We start from the raw sequence: 17511 nt of genomic DNA, 5'->3' as shown, positions 1-17511 counted from the left end.
GTGTGTGCATGTATATAAATCCTTCCTGTCTTCAGCTGTACCTCCCCAGAGAATAAGAGCAGAGAAGCTGATGAGGATCTGGGAAGGCTGCAGTCCGTCCACACACAGGTAGTAAGTCCCTATCACCTCTGGACACTACAGGAAGAAACACACACACACACACACACACACACACACACACACACACACACGCACACACACGCACACACACGCACACACACACACACACACACACACACACACACACACACACACACACACACACACACACACACCCTTAGCTATCAGTGTGAAGGCAGACAAGTAAAAGAACAAGTGAAAGAGAGAAAAAGCAGGGAGCTGTAGGGAGGGAAGATGAATAAACTGATAGACGGCTGGCTTAGTGGTAGAGAATTAAGGAGACAGGGGTAAAGAATGGGGGAGGGATGCAAGGGGAGGAAGAGACAGAAAAGAGCCAAGCGAGCTGAAGAAGAAGCATTTGAGGCGGCGCCTGTACAAGAGAAATCTAAACGGGGAATTTAGTAATGGGAGAAAAAGCAGCATGTGATAAAATCGAAGGAGACAACAAGAAGAGAAGACGAGGGACAACACAAGGCTGAAAATGAATACATGTCCGCAGTGACAACTAAATCCTAGCACTGTGTGCATACAGACATACAAACGTAACCCTATACATGTTCAGACACACAAATTCAGAGTTGTGTGTACGTAACGCATGCGACAACCAGGGTACTTCAGACAGATCTTCCACTTTAGTAGCAAATCTTTGCAGAGGCTGTAATCGTGATATATCTCTGAGCTGCAGATGCCTCAACTAGCAGTTCGCTCTAAAGATCTGAGCGTGAGGGGACCATTTAAAAGACATTAACAAGGAAAAATTGGACAACCAGAGAAAGATCAAGGCGAACATTCAGACTAAAGAGGTTATATCTCCCCCTTTTCAGATTTAACTGAAGACATTCAAATGTGAAGGACCAGTTGCCACATTTTTGTCTTTTCTTTTACTTTACAAAACAGAAACTTTACTCTACAGGAGAATATAAAATAGGATTCTTCTTGCTAAAACATGGTCTTTGAATCTCAATACACCTTATTTAGGATGAGTTAAGATTGGAATCAGGGTGACAATAAGACGAACAAGTTGCAGCTACTCCTGTATTTGAAAAACCAAGCCATGTGCATTGCAAGTATTATCTCTTTTGTGAGGCACTAACACATAACAATCAGCATGAAAGCAGCTACAGTATCTTGCACTAAAAATAAATTGTTCAAGCACAATTCATAATGTGCATGTGTTTCTTTGCGTTTCCATGCTTACTTCGGGGCTTGCTACATCAGGGGATCCATTGGTAAAAGACTGTGTAGATGATTGATTGCCGTTGATGCCTCCGGTAGTTTTGGACAAGACGGTGCTCTGCAGAAAACAGCAGCAATTTAACTGCAATATTAATCTAATAAAGCACAAAGTACAGGCTCTGGAGTTGGAACAAAAGTAATTTTGTGAAACATTCTGTACCTTAAAATGAGATTTATATATCTGATGTGGGTAAATATGTGGTTTGTGAAACAGCAAGAGAAACCTGTAGGAAAAAAAGACAAAGCTTAAGCAGTTACAACTGTAATCATGGCATTTTTTTAGTCTTTTCAACCATCTTTTTTTGAAAGCTGCCTATGATTATCTATTGGTAGTTGCAGTGAATAAGTACATATTTGTGTTTATTTGTGCATGTGTGTACGTCTCACTGAAAGCATTTAGTAAAGTCATCCATGTCCACCCAGGTATTCTGAAGCATGGGTTTGGCAAGAGATGAGGATTCTTCAGTTACAGGGTCTTTCATTGCACTTTTGGGCCTATCTGGAAGGAAGGATGATGCATTTCTTGATTAAAAGTTCACATTTTTGTTCCGTTAGACAGGTGGTGTAACGTTTATATCAAACGCACAGCCACCCAGCACAGAGGGGGATTAGAAGTACTTTGTTTAATGCCATTTAATATTGTAAATAGACATTGGGAGCATGGCAATAAAAGAAAAAGCTGGAAATGGGTTGACTAGCGCTCGCCACACTTAGCGCCGAATGGAGGTAGAACTGCCTGTGAAATCTTCCATTTCAAAATGCAGCGAGTAAGAAAATACTTTTCCTCTTGTGACTCATTGCACGTTATCTTTGACTCAAATCATTAGCTTAAACACTGCGAGTTGAATTGACCAGACTCCCACATGATGGCATAGTGTAAGCGCACATGCACATCCACACACCCACTCACTCACTCCCACCATCGCAATGCATGCAGCGCAAAGTCATAGACATATGCGCACGGACACACTCTCTACCCCACTAAACACACACGCGCGCGCACGCACGCAAACAGTCTGCCCCCGAGCTCTACTTGAAGCAAGAGTCTGATCAGAAAGCTGAGGCGGCGAGGGCCAGTGTCTCTGCTGCTGAGCAATGGTGGTCTGCTAACTCAAAGTGCAGGTGTTACTAAGCAACTAAACGGGGGCAGAGAGAAGACAGGGAATTGGCCGGTTGTCACGAGGCATAATTTCAGTACCGTCTTCTTCAAAGTGTCTCGGCCGAGCGATGGAGAGAAAGATGGACTTGTGGAGGCAAGAGATGCAAATACTTCTAATGACATTTACTGGTTTGTGCCGCACAGACGACTCGGACTACACTTGTCATTTCCAATACCACCCAATTAATGAGGATCTGCTCGTTCTGGTGGCCTGATATTTGACCCACAGTGAGAAGGTTTTACAGATACGGAGCCGATGTCTTTCAACGTGAACGAGGGGGTGAGCATTGCGAACAAACAGCTTTTACCACTGGAGATGTCATCAGTGTCCTTCTTCTTGTCCTCTGCAGTAACCTAAAGGGATGACGAGAGGGAGGGAGGGAAAAAAAGAGAGAGTGAGAGAAGCATGAACTGTGAGTTGCTGACAGAGTAACACAGCCAGGGATACGCCTCCACCCTCTAGTGATTCCATGCCAGCTGTGGTGTTGCGCCACTCTCGCCCAACACAGGCACACAGCTTAATGTGACAAGGGCTACTCCTCCCCTGCTAAAAACACCACCAGGGAATACCAGCTCTAATTTACTTCGACCGTCACTGACAGATTAGGAGTTATTATGTTGTTTAGCATGTTGTTTCTCTTACAGGGGAATTACTCAAAGGCTCTGATTTCATGCTCGTCTGCCCAGCACAATAAAGAAATATAGCTAATGAGTCATTAGGATATCCTTCATTAACAATGTTCATCTGTCTAGGCAAGAGGGAAGATGGTGCAGTCTGGAAAAAGTGTCTGTACCATCAACGCTAAGTGCAAGTAGTGATTCACCTGCGGCGGCTGGTTTCCTCCAGACCCCCTTAGTTGATTTTGTTTCAGAGCTCTCTTGTGGAAAAATCCTGGTGAATGTCCAACAGTTTGCTCAGCTCTGAATAAGAATTATGTCTTTGTGTCATGTAACTTCAAAGCAGCCCCTGCCAAGACTCACTCTGATGAGTCAGTGTCAGTGTGTTTGTGTGTGTGTGTGTGTGTGTGTCTCTGCCCGCATGTGAATCACCACTTATTTGAATAAGCACCCAGAGACTCAGACAAACGGAAAGAGGCATTGTGATTGGGAGGCACATTTGACCTCCTCGCTGCCACTATAGCAACACTTTTCTGCATCAAAAATGTCAGCGTGTACTTGTTTGCGTGAGTTCACAAGAGTACATCAAACTTGTGAGTCAAACTGGGATGGTATGTCCTGCCCACCCACAGCACTGCAGTGCTGTGGGTCTACAAAAACAAGACAATGAGACTAATAGATTGCACACACTGTGTTCCTCTTTTAGCTGTTGCTTTCACAGGGGATGACTTTTTTTTTCTGTGATCAAATCACAGTCATGGGTTGACACGTTTCCACTGAAATTGTGCCGCTTAACTGAAACTATGCGAGTGCTTTGGTGATTTTGTGATTAACCACATTCCGAGCATATCAGAAGTTTAAACATCAGGCTCACACCGAAGTCTTAAGCTTTAACGCACAGTGCGGTTATGTGAGAAGGCCACTGAGGGTATTAGGGACATCATGTGAGAGCAACTTCTCCTGTCGTGGGAGGTGGGCACAGAGGTGGATTCCGCGACCAACAGAAAACTGAAAAAAAAAAGGACCTTTGCACTTCATTTTCAGTCCATCACTATGTGACCTGCCATGCGCTTGTACACACACCAAGCAGAAACGTGGCACACGCGACACTTACACAAACCAATCCACACGAGTGCATGTGTGCCCACACACCAAACGACACATCAAATTAGCATATCTGCACTGCCCTAACCTAACCGCTCTATAACTGGTCACAGTTACACAAGAGGGCGATTTAAATGAACTCTATTTTTTCTCTGTATGCTAGGACTGAAGTGTAATAATGAAGCCCCCGGGAGACACAGACACTGATGGCTCACCATCTAATTGCGCTGCTTTTTTCATCAGCACAGTACACGACCTCTCCCTGGATGAAACCCACGCGCCCTGTTCACTACCACCACTTCAGAGATCCTCTTTTCCCATCTCCCCGTTTCTTGCTCCGCTTTCATCTGGTCCTGTGACTTTTCCATCCTGCTCCTTTCTCGTTGTTAAATAGAGCTGTCCTCCCTGTTTATTCCCCCACTATTTTAATTTCTTTCTTTTCGTTTTTCTGCCTGTTTGCGTTTCACCAGTGCTGCTCCGAACACCATCCCCGGTTATTCCCCTTTGCTAGCTGGTTCCCTCTTTAGCGCACAAGTGCCTCTGGTCAGTAGTGGCCTGGCTGGAAGATAACAGAAGTGACTTTGAGACTGGGGGATGGCAGCCTCGTTGCCACTGACACACACACACACACACAGACTCTGATGTGCATAGTTACCGGGTAGACAGAGGGTTGAATGAGCAGAGAGAAAGCAATGAAGTGAAGAAATAGCACGAGGCATCATCGTTTGGAAAACAGTTGCTGCTATCTTAGTTTTTTTATGACCAGTTCCATTATTCAGGGATTCACAAATCCTATTTAAATCCAAATAATATTGTTCCATAGTCAATAATTCTATATACCTCTGTTTTGTCGGGGCTGTTCGGTGAGCTCGTGGTGCGTTCAGCTGCAAAAGGCTCAAGGCCTTCTCGGCATTCAGTCTCCTCTCGCTCAGTAATGCACACCAGAGGGGATCCATAGGACCTCTTCCTTGAAGCGCTCTGCTTGATCTCTCTGACACACAGAGAAACATGCAGTAACCAGCATCTGACACAGCATCATATCATGATGTGATGACATACACACATCTCGTGGCAACACTTTCACAAGCAAATCACCATTTCATCTACGAATGAGTAAAACCAGAAGACACCAGAACAACGTTTCTACCGTTGAACTGCTCAGATCTCTGTTTAGCTTAAGCCTTTGCCTTTCTTTCAGTCTGTATGGAAGTAATCAAGACAAAAAGAATAACAACAGTTTATATAACTATCTGTTTGTAGTTAGGTACAGTAGAAACACAGAAAAAGAGAGAAGAAACTGGGGCACAGTGAAGACCAAGGGAAAAGACTGATTAAGATAAACTACTTTATTGATCTCTGTACTGGAGCTGTTTTCTTTCTTGCTTTCTCCACAGATGCCAGGGCACAGATTAATAAAAGAACACTTCAGTTTTAGAACATTTCGGTGTACATACAGCTCTGGGGCTGAGGAACTGCTCTCCCTGACACTGTAGAAGAGAAAAGGGCTGGCAATCTCAACGAACCGTTCTGGTTTTGACAACGGCGGCGCTGCAGAAAGAAAAAAGCCAAAAAAAAAAAAATATATTTACACCATGCCAGCACTGCTTTTTCATACTCTGACTTGATACTCTATTGTATTCTCTGTTTTTCACTCAGAGATCAGCTGATGTCAGATATGCCTGAGCCAGCAGTTATTTTCAAAACTGTAAAATTGGAGCTGCCCCCCTCCTATTTTAGCATGGAATACTGTATGTCCTCTGTAACGAACAATGTAAATCTCCTGCATTAGCCCTCACATTTAATTATGACATTCATCAACACACCATCATGTAATTTGCTTTTCCAAACTTAATTCAAACACTTTTTTCATTCTCTCTTCTCTGCCTCTCACTCACGTTGTGGTTCAGAAGTAACCACCGTCTCCTTGCGCTGACGGATGAGTTTCCACCGGGGCACAGGTGGAGGTCTGGGCGGTGCCTCCAGTTGGCATGAACGGGTCCTGCTCAACAGGACAACATGGCTGTACAGCAAGGAGAGCCCGTAACGACGCAGAAATTCAGAGGAGCTAGCCTGCATGTCCACAGACAGACAGAGAGAGACACATAAATACACTCAGTCATCTGAAAAAATACCTTTTAATATGTGTATTTCCCATACTCTCTTGAATAACTGTCAACTCTCTAACTAAAGTAACAGATGAAGTCAAAAAGTCAAAATGTGATCATGATCTGAGATTAGTGCAGTGATTTCAAAATTCAGGCACAAAAAAAATCCTGGTTCCTTCAGATTAGGTTTAGGTTTAGTTTGGGTGTAAATAAATAAATAAATAAATAAAAATCCTTTTTGAGGCAAAACATCAAAACAGAACGCAGCATGCCCCCAGATCACAAGCAAACCATGTTTTATCTGCACCACCCACTGCTACTATGGCACTTCAGTGCATTTTAAAATGATTGTGCTGCATAACTGGTGACTAATGGACCTGATATTTTAAAAGACAACAATTACGTACAAATATTCTGGAAAACAATCCTGATTGTATATGAGATAATTACACAAAATTAATGTTGAACTCTGAACTTTAATTTAACCATTGTTAGCTCTTTGATACATAAAATATTCACAGAGAGATTGTGGCCATATTGCAATCACATTACATCACATTTTGAATTAGTGTGGTTCCGAGTCTGATCTGAATAACTGACCACAGTCTACAGCAGGTGAAATCTAAATTTCATGGCAGCAAATGGGGAATAATAATGAAAAGACAAACCATTTGGCCGTACTCAAAGGAATTGCCATGTAGTTGAAAGGCCTTGTTGCTGGCACACACCACTACTTCAGGGCCACCTGAGACACATACACAAGGAAAATTATGATAAAGTAAGCAAGCACATTGTAATCTGGATATATAGTGTAACATTACAAACCCTGCACAGTATCACCACGTAATAGATTTTATTACGAGAGACTGAAATTGACTGATCAATCTCGCTGCTAAAGTAAAAGTTATATTTTCCAAATAAACAAAACCCTAGAGATGTGATTAGAAATGCTATTAGCCTCCGTTGGTATAAATAAGACAGCAGGGTTATATCTAAGTAGTATTTCCCTATAGTACATCTTAGAATATATTGCATAAGAGCACATGGACCAGGAGACATGGAAAATCAATTTGAAAAGACACGGTGCAGAGAGATGAGAACGCTGCTCGGCCGATATAAAGGCTACACATTAAAAATTGAACAGAGAAGTGGTTCTTGCACTGCATTGTGATTTATGCGTTTCAATTTATGCATTTCAGTGGAACATAACAGTGTGAGAGAACGTATGTGTAGGTTTTGGGATTGTGTGTATGAAAGCAGTGCATTTCCCTAAAGTAGAAATGTTGCGTGAAGTAATACCACTTGAGCATGCACGTCGCCTCATTATGTTAATACACAACACTTGTACTTGTACAAACCAGTAGGACTGTAGAGGCTTGTAACGGAGAGTCTGCTTGAAAAAGCAGGTGGGTGAACATCAAGCCAAGAGAGCAAAAGAATTTAAATTTAAAATGTCATGTTGTGTTTTCTAATACATTACTTTGGATAAAATGTGAACTAGAGGATTTATTTGTGGCATGTTATTACCTTTTTTTGGCTCGTTTACACCCAGTTTTCATCTCATGTGTTTAATAGTTGATTTAGTTCGTAGAACACAGGTACCATATCAAAAATAACAGGCATGCAGGTGTTTTTTTTTTAAAGCAATTGCAAAGTCTTAGAAACGCTTTCTAGGCTACAGTACTATGACCTGAAACAACTCCAAGTCGCCGCCTTCGTTTCTGAGAAAATGTTTCAATACTGCCTCCATCAGATAACTACACTTGACTTGGGAGGCCCTTCTGCCCTGCGGGAGTACCAAATAATTCACCCTTCTACTGCTCCCTCTGCTGGTTTATTTATGGTCCATCCCACATGCATTAACCTTCCCTGCGCTCTATAATACATGAGCACCGGTAAACCGGAAGTGATGCTTAAAACAACAGGAAAGCAGGACACTGGCTGGCTGACAACAGAGCTCTGAAATTTTTGTTTAACTAATGACCTCAGGATTGGAGTCTGGCCTGTCCTGAAGTAAATCTACAGACCAACATATTGTGTGTTGCATAGGTTACTTCTGCAACTGAGAATGGAGTGATCAGAAAAAATGCAAGTTTCTTTAGGAATAAAATATTCATCGTCATGCACCGTTCTTGAATTATGGATACAGAAAGAGAAAAATAAACAGTATATCTAAAAATATAGCGTATATCACATGTGTAGCCATATATGTAGTACATATACAGGCAACACAGGAATGACTGACCAAGAAAAGTGATATTTGATTCAACTGAGAGTGGAAGCTGAATATTTATTTGTGAATATGCAAAAGTGTGTGTCTTTCCGTGAGTCCATGAGTGTATGTGCCTAACTGTGGCACTATTTGTACCTTCACCTTCCTCTGGACTCTGACTGCCATTGAGGGTGGAATCCCTCCCTGCAGCTGCATCTGCACCTTCACGCTCAGGCGCTGGAAAACACTTGCCTTGGTGTGTAAAAGAAGGAATGGTGTCTTGTAAGAGATCCCAGATTTTTCCGAGGTACACTGACCTGAGAGAAGAAAGTGTCACCAGATGTAAGTTTCAAAATAACTACTTCATTGTTATCATTGTCGTCCTACTCTACCTAGTGTCCCTAGCTCTGATCTTCAGAAGTCTGCATTAAACCCCATGGATACTGTTGACATTCCCAATATTTAAAGCATATGCGGGGATTGAAAATGGGCAGTGCACAAGAAAAGCCACATCTTTGAATTTAAAGAACTTGTTATATAAATGTACATGAGCACTCATCCCTCTTTTTGATATGTAAATGGTTGTTATATTTGAGGAATACAGTCCTGATCTTTTTATCAATGGGTTTTGACAGTGAAAAAGCCATTCACTCAGATTTTTCTTTAAAAACAAACAATTGGATTCTGAGGACTATAATGATTTTATGAGCTCTCTGCTGAGTTGTGTCAGTCACAATAATAAATTTAACTACGCAAACCAGCTTCCATCAGCAACAGATACCAGGCTAAAAGTATGGGGGAAAAAAAATATCTAAACTAGACAGTAGAATGTTTTCAGCTGTAACAGATTTGTGATTTTATAGTGGGTGAAGTAAATAAAACCCTGTGTCTCTGTGTCTTGCGCACATATGACTGCAAACCAGAGTCAAAAATCTATCTAAAATACAAATATAGTCATGCTCACTGCTTGTACACGTTGATAGAATCCCATGGCAACCCACCTAGAACAGCTAACCAGCTGAGCTTAGCTTAGAGAGAATAACAGTCCCAAGCTTCGCTCTAAAACACTGTTCCCTCATTAAACTGAGATTCTTCACTTTACACAGAAATTCCTCCACCCTCAGTATATATGTCCCTACTTTTCCTCTAAAACCAACAGACAGAGAAACAGACACAACTCTGTCATGATTTTGTCACAACAAATTTTTAAAATGTTATACTTGACAATAAAGTGCAAGTGTCAGGATGTTTAAATGAATTCAGTATCACAGTCTTTGCTGCAAAAAAAGCTTCCAGATGTAGTCAGTTTGACTGTCAGCGTCTTTAGAGAGGAAACATTAAATGATACATTTGAGAATTTCAAACCCTATAACAATGACACAATTTAAAGGCATACCTTTTAATTGTGTTAATTAAAAGCAAAAAACAAGAAAAGCAAACAGCACTGAGAGGAGAGTGGAATGAGGACCTCACTTTATCGGTCTGATTTCTGGGATCCAGCTGGTGAGGGTGTGGATAAAGGTGAACTCACTCATGTCCCCACAGACATCTGACTCTGCACTGAGAAACAAACACATGAAAACTGTTTAAAAAAAAAAAAATGTAACGACAAATGTGCAACAAACCAGAGACTGCGTTTAAACGGCCCACATTGGCGCTGATTGTTCTCAAACATAACTTCTGTTTGGAGAACTGAGGATATATTCTTGGCAAGATGTTTAACTACAGAGAAAGCAGTTAAATGACGACAAAAATTGATGTTTTGTGCTCTTTGCAGAAAAATGGGGAAGTAATGTGGTTCATATACAGACCGGGATGGTTTACTTGAGAGTGATGATAAAAAAATAATAATAAAAAAACATGAGGGAACCAAAGACCTTCGGGCTATTGAGGAGCTACATAGAATTTGAGCAACTACAGTGATGTCACATTCAAAAAGAATCCTTTGCCCAGATTCTACTTAGTTTTTTCACATGGGTTGAGAAATTACTTGTGCATACAGACTCATGCATTTTAGAAGGGGAGAGATTATTTGTAATAACCAATAAAGAGAAGTTATTGTGTTTACTAAACAAAAATGTAATTGCAAACTACTTGCAGCCAAAGAGAAAAAGGAGCGATGATCTATGAGGTCCAGCTCCCATCAAGGAATCAAAATTCTCGTTGTTACATATACCTGAAGTCTCTCCTCAAGAGCAAACCATACGTGTTCATTATCAGCTACCAGACAGCTGACCTAATAATAACAGTCTACCAGTGTGCATATGCATCATTCACACAACAATTTTCACATGAAACAAATGGCAAAAGCTGCTTTCGTTGGTCCTCATTGGATCCTTGGGTCCAATCCACAGTCTGACCAAAAAGGAAGTAAAATCAATCTCAATCTAACTTGACTGGCAATTCCACACTACATAACCAGCAAAAAAAAAAAAAAAAAAAAAACCTGCTGGCTTTCTGAAAAGCCCCAACAAACACCAGGGCAAAGTTTGATTCTAGTTCAGTACAAATAACTTTCACTTTGACTTATAAATGATTCACCAGGAAAGAGGCTGCTTTGTTTCCTGTCCTGCATGAAACATTTATGTCTCGACCTTCTGTGGACACTGGAACAGTCACCTTTTCACACGCTACGTCGCCCCATCACAGACACGAGCACCGCCTGTCTGTCACCAACTTTAAATCCATGACAGAGATTAGGTGAAGGACCTTCAAAGTAGGGGTGGGTATTGGCAAGGACTTCACGGTACATGAGTAACGATATGGTACATTATTGTGATACTACACATAGTTCACTGAGAAATGTTCAGTGTAGCTTAAAATACATGTTGTATATATGTACATCAGATGACAGTGATAATGCATTGGACAAATGGTCAATAAACAATATTGATCCAAATGATCCATTTCTAATTTGTTAATTTATTTGTTCAAAAAAGTGTTGAAGGAGGTGTGGAAGTCGTTCACGATGCGCTCTAAACATGACTTTTTCTTTTAAAATCAATATTAAGACGTTCTGAATCGATTATTCCTTATACTCAACTCTTTGAAACAATACTTAGCAGCTCATATTGTTTCTGCAGAAGTTCTTCGACTCACTTTGTGCTGGCCACTTTGATCAGAGCTTTAGCCAACAGCATTGGCCACAGCTCGGACTGACAGGTGGAGGCAGGTAGAAGCAATTTATTTTCTTCATCAAATGGCATAGAATCATCTATTGTTATCCTCCTCCAACACCCCTGGAAACAAGGAATAAGTACGAAAGAGTTAGAGAGGGAATTTACAGTCTGATAACCAGTGCACCACATATATTAGGCAATCACATTCTACAAGTTTTCCAACGGCATTCAGACTAGAAAGGATCAAATTTTAACATGTGCTGCATATTTAATATGCAGCTACAGTCGTAACTGAGCTGCTATATGTTTAATCTTAACTGTGCATACTTTACTGTACTTAAATGGCTTCTATTAAAGTAGTGGTGCCCTGTCTAAACAGACAGTACACTTTAATGGGGAAGACAACTGCACTTAAAATGTAAAGAAATGTGATTAACAAATGTACTTCAGCACGTGTGTGCCTGTAGTTTGTTACTTGTCTGTGCTGGGGTTTATCTGCTGGCCATCTGGGGGAGTTGCTTGTAAAAGGAAAAGCAGCAAAATCTGGTGATAAGCACACCGACTATTCACAGCTGTGCTTCTCCTTATCTATAAGGACAGTGTGCATAAGAAACGCGAGCCTATTTACCGTGCGGGTGGGCACACTCAGTTGTTTCTACTCAAACCAAGAGGGAACTCGATGCAATTTGCAGATGGGGAGAAATACAGTGTGACAGAGCAAGTTAAGGAAGCGATGAAGAAACGCAAAATCTGAGAGACAGAGATCTATGATTGTGAAAATTAGGCCCAGAAAATGGAAACGGGATGGATATTAAAACTAGTGTAAAGGCATACTTGAATCAGATGAGTAGCATATGAGCAAAAACAGACAAGGAAATGGAAAGGAGGTGGCGGTGGCTGTGTGCTTAAATGCCATCACAACAACCATCTGCTAACATGCTATGGTTGGCATGGGGACTGCTCCCTACTGTCCATGCAATAGGCACGGCATTACAGAACTCTGTCTCTTCTAGTTCTGAAAGCGTCCTTCCTGCTGACCCAAAATCGTAATGCAGAAAGAAGTTCCCTCTTGGAAACGAAACAGTGAGGTAGTGTCTGTGACTCAGAGACTTCTCTGTGGCAAGCAACACACATATTAAAACTCACAGGACAGCAATTTCAAGCTGTATCCCAGTGTAACGACGACCTTTAATATGGAGCCAAAAATCTGTAATATCCTTACACTTACACATGATCAAAAAAAAATCACACTGCCATGCATAAAATCCCCCAAGGGTTGCGCCTGCTCTCAGGGTCTTACAAATTGTAGATATTCAACTTGAGCCTTGCTCTCTGAGAAGCAGCTGACTCCTGTTAAGTCTTTATCTATTCATCTGGGGACGTATGAAGCCCAGTCACTTTTGGCACAGCAGTGCGACTGATTGATTCGAGCTCTGAGAGGATAAGGCGCTCTCATCCCTCCCCCACTCCATCCCTCAGTCCATCCCCGTTCCCCACTCATCTGCTGCATCCTCTGGGGTGTGACAAAACAATGCAGTACAATCTTATGTTATTCTAAAGATGTGTGATTAACAAAGACGGATTATATCATATATCATTGTTCCTGCCAAGTTCTGCATTTTAGTGTGAAGATCAGGCCAAAATAAACACTTTAAATGAGCACTAACAATGAGTTGGTGCGTTCACGGCTGTTTGCGTGCATGTGTGTCCAGCTTACCATCCAGTACAGTCTGACCACGTACTTCCCATAGTTGTTGTAGAGGGGCACATGACCTTTCGCCACCTTGCACAGCGAGTAGATGTGTTCCCAAGGTTTCCAGCCATCTTGTTCTGTTGAAGTGCTGTTATAGAGCATCCAAACGATATAGATCTCACTGATGAGCCGCCTCATCAGCTTGATGGAAGAGAGAGGGAACAGAAAATTCCACAGAAAAATCACAAGTCAATCATTTTTTTTTTAGTGTAATGGCTGAATTATCAATAATCTGACTTTTAAATCACAAAATCAATAGGGCATTTTCATACTGTCGTCAAATTATTTTCCGTCAGTCAAACATCTGATCAATACTGGCTAACAAAAAGTCAGTGCAAAGTAGAAAACTAACCTCACTACAAATCAGATGATCATTGGGGGAGATCAGGTCAAAGGTCACATGATTTTCAACAACAGTAGGAGCCTGAAATGAAGCACATCATTGTTTTCATCGCAGGCAGATTAAATCTTACGTTCAAGTGAGACTCTTCACACCATTGCTATCGAGTTAACTAACAGAAAGACAGCCTGTTGTACAGCATAATGAATCCTTCATTGCAATAACTAAGGGCTCTAGCAGCTTTATTGCTGTCACAGGTCACCCCTCTTTAAAATAGATGCACATAAGTGCCCTACATACAGTAATGTTTCTCTACTCATCCCAAGGCCTAAACTGGTGTAGCCTCACTGTGACACTCCCCAGACTGTGTCTGTGACGAATATTCGACAAGTTAATAGACTCTGTCATGTTGCTAATTAAATATGAGATAATAGGTCAGATGATCGTGAGACAGATTGGCATTTGCAGAATAAACTTTTAGTTTTTCTCAGAACGCATGCATCAGGAAACACACTTTAAAGCATGTATTTTGTCTTCAGGAACACAGGCTAGTGTAGGTAGCACAAATACTGCAGGAGAGCTGCTGCCTGGATCTCTGTGGCTGGTTGCTCTGTGAGTAGCCTGTGATCTTGTTTGAACTGAAATGATTATGACATCTAGAGTGAAAAGGCAGCATGTGACCTGACAAGGACTAATTCAAAAAAACAGGAAGCTGCTAGTAATTGCTCAATACTGCACTGAGAGAAGGGTGGGAGGAAATTAAAACTTCACCGAAGAAGACTGGAGGGCATGTTTTCTTAAATACATTTGACATTACATAGCAAAGTGATACACTTTGTTGAAACTTGTAACTTAGTTAATTAACCACTCTTTTTTTTTTTTTTAAGAAGATAAATCTTATGGTCTAAAATAAACTACCAGATTAGTCATTGTGTCTGACCAGTGTGATACCAGTGAAGGAAAACTCCTGAGATAAAACTTATTTAGCAATTGGTGATTATAACAACTCCTACTTCAAGACAAACCCAAACAGTTTTGCCATGGTTTGGAACAGCAGACATTACTGGCGAACTGAGACAGGTAGTTCTTTGCTATACATTCGAGCCAATTATGAACCATACAATTTTTAAATAAGCATAAAAGCTACCTTGTCAACAACAAACTCTGCAGGCCGCTTCCATGAGTGCACTTTCAAAGATACAGGCAGAGAAAGTTTCCCCTCTGGATCTTCAAAGAATGCCTGAAGACCAAAGCAACAAAGTGATTGCAAAATACAAAAACACAATGTTGAATGTTGTGAAGTAGGCTTGAAGCAATAACACAATCTTAACACTTTACACAATATATTGGTGCTGAAGGCAAATTAATAAATTTTCAAATATTTACAGAACTGGGACTCTTAGTCTTTCCGTCTTTCAATTTTCCATCTTCCCATTTCTCCTTGTTGACTTCTGCATCATTCCACTCAGGCCAAATGGGGAATCTGCATCTCCCCACGCCTCCGAGGCTCTCAGAGGAGGCGGCTCTGAAATAATGAACAAGTGCTGATTCACATCATTAGGTTTTTGCCTAACTTTATAGCAATACTTAGACTCAGACTGACTTTAATGATCCACGAGGGAAATCACTTGGTCACAGTAGCTTAGTTGCACATAAAAGTGACATAAAACCGCAAGCAAAATAACAATGAATACTATCTAGTCGGCAAACCACCTACTCCTGAACGTGGACCAGACCAAGCGGCTGGTCATTGACTTCAGGAGGAAGAGGACACCAGGGGAGCCCATCACCATCCAGGGCCTGGAGGTGGAAGTAGTGGACCGCTACAAGTACCTGGGAGTCTACGTGAACAACAGGCTAAACTGGAGGGATAATAGTGATGCTGTGTATAAGAAAGGTCTGAGTAGACTGTACATTCTCAGGAAGCTCGGGTCTTTCAATGTGTGCAGCAAGTTACTAGAGTCTTTCTACCAGTCTGTTGTAGCGAGTGTTGGGTTGAGTAGTACCAGCAAAGAAAGACATCGGTAGGATCAACAAATTGATCTGGAAGGCTGGACATGTGATTGGTAGGGGTTGCAGTTGTTTGTCTCAGTGAGAGACAGGAGGATGCTGGATAAACTGCTCTCCATAATGGACAATCCATCCCATCCACTAAGTTACACCAAACACTAGAGGGGCATCCTCCAGCAGACTGATTCAGTTCCTCTCACACAGTGAACGCTACAGAACTTCTTCTACACCAACCTCTATCCAGCTGTGTAACAGCTCATCTTCATCTTAACAATTAAGTTACTATGACCAGTTAATTTCCCCTGTGGGTCATAAAGTCTTTCTAAGTCTAAACATCACGGAGTAACTGGCGAAATGCAGCCACTCTTTCAGGCGCATTTAAAAACAACAACAACAAAAGAAGTCAGATAGCTCACACACATATTCACACACACTGCAAGCGTAATAAAAGCGCGATTTCTTATTAAGTGATACTTTATTTTCGAGGTAAGCCACGAGGCTAACGCTAAAGCTAACAACGGCTGTCATTAATTAGCGTAAATTGTCAACCTGGGCCCAAACTCACTCTGTCTGCCGTTCGGCTACAGACACATTGCTGGAAGAAGACTTCTTTTTCTTCGCCTGTGTCTTGGACATTGTGTGTGGTATGAAATAAAATTAAAAAAAAAAAACGCCAAGGGACAAGGAAGAGAACAACTGAAGGAGTCCGTGGTTCTGTTTGTTTAGTGATGTCCTTGCTCTTGAAAGTTTGCACGTTGCTACGCAACCCAGCGTCGGCGTGGGTGGGGCGTGGTCTGGAGCTGGCTCATCACCTGTCTCTGTCCCACAGTGTCTCACTTAGTCCCCAGACAAGGATAACACACGTCGTTTCACAATCAGGTAAACATCTGATCTTACTTCAGAATATTTAGATAGATAAATAGACAGATACTACAATAAACGAGACATAACAACCAGCCATAAACAGTGTAAAATGCTATAAAATTGAAACAATGCTATAAAAGAGATCAGAACTATAAGAATAAGATATATTAAAAAAAAAAAAAAAAAAAAAAAAAAAGATGGTGCATACAGTGGTGTCTCCCAGGGGCTTAAATGGTCTGATGAGAGCTGCTATGAAGGACCTCCATCAGACTGTGTCCGGGAGCGGATCATCAGCTGATCTGCCCCGCCAGGACACAGTGGAAGGCGTGGTGTACATTTCCCCTGATGGACAAGAACTTACACCTCATCCATCCCTCCACCACAGTCCCCAGAGAGTCCAGGCCCCGCCCCGTCACTGAACCTGCCTTCTTTACCAGCTTCTTAAGCCTACTGGTGTTCTTTTGTGAAATGTTCCCACCCCAACAGACCGCAGCATAGAAGAGAATGCTGGCCACCAGAGACTGGTAAAACATGACCTGAGCCTCCTCATGAAGAACAGCCTGCTCTGACCTTTCTTATAGAGAGCATCCCCAAGAACTCGTAGGTCTTCAAAGTTGGTTGAGCTCATTAGCCTTAGCCACATCAGGAAGTGTGGCCTGGCAGATCTTCTGCTTGTAACCGGTGATGGTGATTCACTTCTCCACACTTCTCTAGTGATGTTGTGTTGCAACTTCCTCTCCACCTTCTTCTCGTAGTCCTCTCTGGCCTGCGTCATGCTCCTCTCCAGCTCTTGCTGTATCAGCAATAGACTGCAATCCAATGAAATACCATAACAACTAATAAACATAGGCAAAATAAAGCCCCCCAGTGT

General features: G+C 41.7%; 1 protein-coding gene across 2 annotated transcripts in view; it reads right to left on the bottom strand.

The window, feature by feature from the left end:
• Window positions 1–16724, bottom strand: part of adgb (androglobin) — a 33148-nt gene extending 16424 nt beyond the window's left edge. For both annotated transcript variants that reach the window (XM_047573825.1, XM_047573826.1), the window contains exons 1-17: window positions 16342–16724; window positions 15153–15291; window positions 14914–15006; window positions 13779–13850; window positions 13391–13567; window positions 11654–11793; window positions 10028–10114; window positions 8711–8871; window positions 7011–7087; window positions 6133–6307; window positions 5692–5785; window positions 5078–5228; window positions 2824–2869; window positions 1744–1855; window positions 1517–1580; window positions 1319–1414; window positions 42–135 (exon numbers count right to left, since the gene is read on the bottom strand). In XM_047573825.1, the coding sequence (XP_047429781.1) occupies window positions 42–135; window positions 1319–1414; window positions 1517–1580; window positions 1744–1855; window positions 2824–2869; window positions 5078–5228; window positions 5692–5785; window positions 6133–6307; window positions 7011–7087; window positions 8711–8871; window positions 10028–10114; window positions 11654–11793; window positions 13391–13567; window positions 13779–13850; window positions 14914–15006; window positions 15153–15291; window positions 16342–16412 (1849 nt within the window). In that variant the 5' untranslated portion in view covers window positions 16413–16724. The remainder of the gene's footprint in view (window positions 1–41; window positions 136–1318; window positions 1415–1516; window positions 1581–1743; window positions 1856–2823; window positions 2870–5077; window positions 5229–5691; window positions 5786–6132; window positions 6308–7010; window positions 7088–8710; window positions 8872–10027; window positions 10115–11653; window positions 11794–13390; window positions 13568–13778; window positions 13851–14913; window positions 15007–15152; window positions 15292–16341) is intronic.
• Window positions 16725–17511: the final 787 nt, after the last annotated feature.

The sequence above is a fragment of the Mugil cephalus genome, chromosome 21 (genome assembly GCF_022458985.1).
Source record: "Mugil cephalus isolate CIBA_MC_2020 chromosome 21, CIBA_Mcephalus_1.1, whole genome shotgun sequence".
Taxonomy (NCBI): Eukaryota; Metazoa; Chordata; class Actinopteri; order Mugiliformes; family Mugilidae; genus Mugil; species Mugil cephalus.
Note: the sequence above shows the minus strand (reverse complement) of the source record. Positions and strands in the feature narration are given on the sequence as shown.